Genomic DNA, 6,176 nt, shown 5'->3' on the forward strand with positions numbered 1-6,176 from the left:
AACCTGCGTAAAGACTGGTGACAGATTTCCACCAATACCACGAATGGCCTGGGCGCATCCAAGATCAACCAAATTTCGTATGACGGCACAGCATCGAAGAATTTCGGGAACGATGTTTGGGATATTTGCAGTTGCATTTACTTTCTAAGGACGCTTGATTGTCACATCTCACCGCTTACGACCCTAACTCTGTCTCCTTGGACGCCTGTGTCACACTTTCTGGCGCCAAATAACCCTCCGCCGAGACACTATCAGGTACCGACTCCGGCCTGTAGTAATCCTCGCCCTTGAACTTGGAGCCGCCAGGGCCAGGTGGGTTCGAGCCAACGTTGTTGGTGGTTGCGCTCACGCCCCGATCCAAAATATCGTTACCCTTCCGCTCCTTACCAGCGCCGACAACGTCAGATCTGCCGAGCGCCTTGCTCGTCACCACGTCGTTGTCGTTTTCTCCGGTCTCTTCGAACTTGGATTCGGGGCCGCCAGTGCCCTCGAAGTGGGTGCCGCGAGTTTGCCTGTAGTGATAAGAAGTCAGCACAGCTATTTCCAAAGTCGGAAGATTCAAAACGGTCGTTAGAAGGGGGTGCTTGCCTTCCGCGGTCGTCCAGCTCACCACCCTCCTCTGGTGGAATACGCTTGTTGTAACTGGCATTTGTGCTCAGCTCAGAGCCGTACTTGACCTCCGCGCCGGGAAACTTGTTCTCGACGCCGGTGTCGACGCCAGCATCATCTACCGAGGAATTGTTGAGTCCCTGCTTAGCCTGGTAGCTGTTGAGGTCGACCTCGGCCTGCTTGGCGATGCGGTTCAGCTCCTCGTTGGTGGGTGCCATTATGTCGGCATAAAACACTTGCGTGAATGTTCAAGGGTATGTATGAATGGATAGGACTGAAATGGTGTGTAGAGTCAATATGCGACGTTTGACTATACAAATGGATTGAAGTGTGTAAAGCAGAATTATGGTCCCCAGCCATTATACTCCTCGAAGCAAGACTCGTCTATATATACGACGCTGCTCGCTTCACATCTGTGTTAGTGCTCTATTATCAGTATTATCAGACGTCATACACCCAAATCGCTTCTGATGTAATGATGGGCACCAATTATGGTATCAGATGGCCACCAAAGCGTGATGATCTCATAGTGGCCACCTCCCAAGAGCCCCGGCATTGCTCAAAAACACCAGCACGACAACTCGTTACCAAATACATCTAGAACTTTGTTTATCTGCATGCAAATTGATGCATTTTCTCTCCTGACTGATGTAATATCTACAAGTTGCGCCGCCGCGGGACCCGCTTGGTCAGAATCTGGCCAACATCCAGCAGATGGACCCGTGGATCCCTGAAGCGTGGATGAATATCAGTCAATGCATACTAAAATCGTCGATTTCGGAGCAAGATTGCCACAGCGTACGTTCCAGCAGGGCGATGCTATAGGAGGATTTGCTCCGGGCACTGTAGTATCCAGTAACCACTTTTTTAAATCTGTCGGCATCCCTTCCTTGATAGTGCTCCTTGACGTACAGCCCATTTACTGTGCTCAATCAGTAATTAAACTGGTTGTTGCTACCCTCGAGCATATCGATTCAGTAGCACCAGGAAAGATAAAAGAAAAACATTTTTTTCTCTGCTGTGGAAACGATTAATGATTCTTCCCTTCTCGGCTGGTATTCTCCCCATCACAGAAGCCTCCCGCCCCCATGCTTATTACCTCGCGGATATACTTGCAGCAGGAAAGTGTCTGTAGCGCAAACCCCATTCCCAAGGCACGAATACCATTAACGTTACCCTCTCTGCTTTCCAAGAATGAGGATACACTGCTGCATTGAGATTCGATGAGAGTACTATTACATGTCGACTACTAACGATTCACAACGAGGACTATTTTTTCATTTTTTTTTTTTTCATCGCGGGTAGTGATTTCAATCCCGCCATCAAAGTCCAGGGTGTAACTACGCACTTTGTAGTCAACTATGGAATGGCTCGAGCATGATTATATACTCCAAAGTGAGTAGCATCATTCCAGGCCTGGTCAAAGGGACAATTCAGTGAGGCTTACCGCGATGTGTTTCCTGCATTGTCCTGTTCTATCCAAGTAATTAATAACAAGTACGGAGTGTCTTATGCTCTTTTTCGGGTCTGGCTTGTACTGCGTTTCCCCATCATTCACTACAGCCTCACAGAGTCGGTCTTTTTTTTTTTCCCCTCCCTAAAAGCACCCACATCGCCGTGGACATGGCTTGAACTTCAAGATTTGCGCCAAAACAAAGCACATGTTTTGATATTATGATTACGTTTCAGTCAACCAGTTGATCAGGCTATGCTGAACAACAGGGAATCTCAAAAACACCCAAACATTTGAGCTGGATCTGCTCTCAGAAAGGGATAAAACTAATGCTAAACAATGAGCTCGTCTCACAGGGACATCATATCCTGCATATCCTCAACCGGGCCCATCGAAGGAGCCCACGTCGTCGGCCTGCCGTGCATGACCTTCTGCCACACGGGGCTCTTGGCCTTCACCTCGGCCCACCGCTGCAGCTCCGGGGGCACGAGTTCGGCATTGCCAGCTTCAACGCAGCGCAGCACGAGTGGGAGGAGATGGCTATCGAGCACCGTCGGCCCCACCTGGGCGCCAAACGTCCATTCGCCCTCAGTTCCGGAAGCACCACTCTGCCTGCGGTGTTCTGCGATCTCTGCAAAAATGGCCTGTAGGTCTGCGAGGTGTTTGGCCTTGATGGCTGGCTGGAACACTACGCCGTTGCCCTTGTTATGGCTGAATGAGTGAACAAGAAAGTGTCAGTGATGGCAGCCGTTGGCGAGAATGCCATGGCACGAGGCAAGTCACAAGAGGGGGGTCACGTCGATCGTCAGGTCTGAAGCAAGGAACCCCCGGGGGAGAGGCGGCTTACAATTCAAGCTTGACCTCGAGAGCCTTGCGGTATTCCGGGCTGAGATCAGTCCTCTTCAGAATATCCTCCACGGGTGAACGGTTATGCTGCGTCATCTCTGCTGTGGGGTTCTTGTTGCTGAACGATAGGCCAGGAATGGCATGAAACCTCTGGAGGAGGTCCTTGATGACGGCGGCGTGCTCCGCTGGCAGCATGGCCGGGTAGTGCTTCTCGGCCAGATAAAGCGAAATGGAGATACTGTCGGTGAGCGGCTGCTCGAGGACGTTGCTGGTCATGGTGGGAACCTGGCCCTTGGGGTTCACCTTGAGATATTCCTCCCTGAGGTTCTCATTCTTTTTGTGGTTGACGAAGCTGAGGGTGATCTTCTTGGGTGGCCTCGCGCCTTGCGTTGTAGGACCGAGTTGGATGGTGTGGCGGGCCATCATAGAATAAAGGGAGAAGGGGGAGGAGTAGAGTGTATATTCTGCATTGGCCAACTCAGCCATGTTTTTTTCAGTAATGGTATGATGTGCTGATTGTGAGGGGTAACGAGGAAAAATTATATCAGCAGCTCTATTGTAGAGAGAACAATTGTCGGCAAATGACTGAGACGAGGGCATCACCGTGAGAAATAGGGCGAGCAAGGTTCCAGCTCGATGCCGTTAAAAGGGCGAGACATTATTAATGCAGTAGTTGGTAGTCGCTTTCAGCCAGCGAAGAGAATCATTGGCCTTAATTCCTCCAAGTCTACCGCCACAGGGATCCCGCAGCGGGTGGGGTCAAAAATACTTGCGTCGCTCTCACTTCAGTTGAGAATAATGAAAGTACTGAAGAAAGCGGTAACGAAGCTGATAAATGGAAATTGCTACGTAATAATACACTGTCACTTGCCCTTACAGTGGTTCTTTTCAAATTATCTTGTAATTTTTATGTACATACATAGAGGCAGCCCATCGAGATGCAAACGATTGAGCTGTGCAAAACACAAGGAAGCATCACGAATGTGGTCTGATGACGGCGTCCTTTTCTTTCCGTCGTCCGATAGATCGCAATGCTCTCTTCCACAATCGACTTGATCCGTAGATGGTAGATGGGTCCTCATGTTGTACACTAGAACTTATCTTCTCATACCAACGCCATCCGAGGAGGCACAGAAGGATGAGCACGACAGAGGCAGCCATGGTGACAACTAATGATTGTGCGAACAATCATTGATTAGCTGGGTGACGGTTTACGGGGGCGCGTGCTCTCTCGCTGAAATAAACTTACGGGACGCTGCCAAGGCCTGATTCCGACTCCATGGCTGTGAATCTGGTGGGCTGAAGTCGACAATATCTAAAGCCATCAGACTCGAGATCCATGACAAGGGCGTCTAGTTAGTGGTCGAACATTAGCATCTGAAATACAAAAAAGGGAAGAGAACATTGAATGGGGATGCTTTACAAAAACCACCGTCGCTGCTGTGAAGACAACGAAGATTTTAGACTGCAGCTCCGAGTTGACGACCCCTTCCGCATTGACCTGGCGCTGCCGCAAGTCCAGAAGAGTGACAAGCTGCGACTGATTTAGCCCACGCATCTAGTCGAGAAAATGGCCAGGGAGGAAAGAGGAGAAGGAGACATCTTCTCTGCGATCCACGACCGACTGGGCTGGGGCAGTGACTCACCGACTTCCTAACCCTCTGTGCATCCTCCTCTAGGCGCTTCAATTTCATCTGGGCCTGCTTCATCCAGCGCTCCAACTTATTCTGCTCCTCTTTTTCCTCAAACTCCATGAGATCCCTGCAAACCAGCTCCTTCTCCTCCTGGACTCTGCGTATCATAGCGAGCTCATCGAGAATGTCGTCGATCAGGAGGAGATAGTCTGTCTCCTTTCGAATGGCATCTTTGAATGTCCTCGCGGTTTGGCCGATGCATCGTTTGTATTCCTCGTACGCTTTGGTCACCTGACCAGACTAAATGTCGACTTGTCAGTTCGCGACTTGGCCACGACGTGAACAGTCGCAATGCAGAGCCCGCGGGCTGAATATCAAGAGGAAGATGACTCACCACAAAAGCAACCTCGCTGGCAAAAGCATTCAGATAGCTCCCGCCACCATCCGACAGGTGAGGTTCATATTTGAAACACTCCTCGACAATGATTCTCGCCATGCGCTTGCCCTCAGTCTTGGTAGCAGACCAGCTGTCGGGGCCATGTTGCTGTCGCGCATTGCCGGCCTCCTCAATCTCACTCGAAACCAGGTCGTACCGCTGTTGAATCTCATGCGGTAGTGATAGTTTGCTGGAGCAATCCCATTCCTCTGGATACGCAGTAAGGACAAGATCTGTGGTGGCATGAGCAGGTGCGCACACAAATGACCAATCGGGGTTGTAAGGCATGTCTGGTGGGTTTCTGAGGAACAAACCTTTCACTCTCCAGATCCAAATTTGAGAGACCACTAGGATCTGGTCTTGGGTATTGAGGCCATGGTCACACGTCCTGGCACCCTCCTCCAGGTCATGGCCCCTCTCGTGCTCCCGGGCTGCCTCGATTCTCTCACGGGGCCGAGAGCGTTTCCTCTCCAGGTAGCGTGAGATCACCTGTGCTCTATCCCGGCGGGCCAGCTCTCGATCCTCTAGGAATTCGTGGCAGTATTCATCCAAAGTCTTTGCCGAGGGGATCTCGCCCTGAAAGGCTTGGTGCAGCTCGCCCAGGCGTACGACGTGCTCTGTCACCTGGGATGGCCGGTCTCCTGCCTTCCAACAGTCAAGGATCTGTCTCGCTGCTTCCTGCACGTCTCTCCTTTTCTGGCGCCCTTCGTCGCTGGAAGTCTTGTGGCCATGATACCGTGGCTGTTGAACATCCATATTGATGATTGGAAGCTGAACATTGTCAGTCACAGGACAACGAGAAGCCCTGCGAGCAAGGGACTTCAGTAAATGGGATTGGATTTTCTTACTACGACGAAATAGGCGTCTCCGTCCGCCACGCCTGGTAATTGCATTCGCTATAACCATGTCAGTCACCTGTCACGGAGAATTTGGAGAATTTGAAGACAGAGTTCTATCTGGGCACTCACATGATATTTGGGAGTTGTGAGACATAATGGGAGTCTCATTCTCGCCATGAAAACTCTCATCCAGTAGTACTTCACGGCACTATCCCTTCCAAGCAAAGAAGAGGTCGCGCTGTCTTCTCCCTGGTCATCTGTAGTTGGAAGAAAGATTTTGTCCATAGCAGTTTGTAACCATTGAAACTACCATCACCCCGAGCGGTCATGATGAGCGTCATAAACAACCTCAGAACTGT

General features: G+C 50.6%; 3 protein-coding genes across 3 annotated transcripts; all 3 read right to left on the reverse strand.

Annotated features, from left to right (window-relative positions):
• Positions 1–175: 175 nt before the first annotated feature.
• M406DRAFT_335433 (uncharacterized protein) lies at positions 176–827 on the reverse strand (the record flags this gene model as incomplete). The annotated part of the gene is made up of 2 exons (XM_040921044.1): positions 176–512; positions 589–827. The coding sequence occupies 2 exons, from the start codon at positions 825–827 to the stop codon at positions 176–178; spliced, it is 576 nt and encodes a 191-aa protein (XP_040780537.1).
• A 1,316-nt stretch (positions 828–2,143) lies between these two features.
• M406DRAFT_354053 (uncharacterized protein) lies at positions 2,144–3,442 on the reverse strand. The gene is made up of 2 exons (XM_040922820.1): positions 2,910–3,442; positions 2,144–2,773 (listed from the first exon to the last, which is right to left on the reverse strand). Exons 1-2 carry the CDS (start codon positions 3,392–3,394, stop codon positions 2,413–2,415), a joined length of 846 nt encoding a protein of 281 aa, XP_040780538.1. The 5' UTR covers positions 3,395–3,442; the 3' UTR covers positions 2,144–2,412.
• Positions 3,443–3,797: 355 nt separating this feature from the next.
• On the reverse strand, positions 3,798–4,746 carry M406DRAFT_354054 (uncharacterized protein). The gene is made up of 4 exons (XM_040922821.1): positions 4,555–4,746; positions 4,332–4,442; positions 4,158–4,260; positions 3,798–4,077 (listed from the first exon to the last, which is right to left on the reverse strand). Exons 1-4 carry the CDS (start codon positions 4,708–4,710, stop codon positions 3,884–3,886), a joined length of 564 nt encoding a protein of 187 aa, XP_040780539.1. The 5' UTR covers positions 4,711–4,746; the 3' UTR covers positions 3,798–3,883.
• Positions 4,747–6,176: the final 1,430 nt, after the last annotated feature.

Source organism: Cryphonectria parasitica, assembly GCF_011745365.1.
Source record: "Cryphonectria parasitica EP155 unplaced genomic scaffold M406scaffold_1, whole genome shotgun sequence".
NCBI lineage: Eukaryota > Fungi > Ascomycota > Sordariomycetes > Diaporthales > Cryphonectriaceae > Cryphonectria > Cryphonectria parasitica.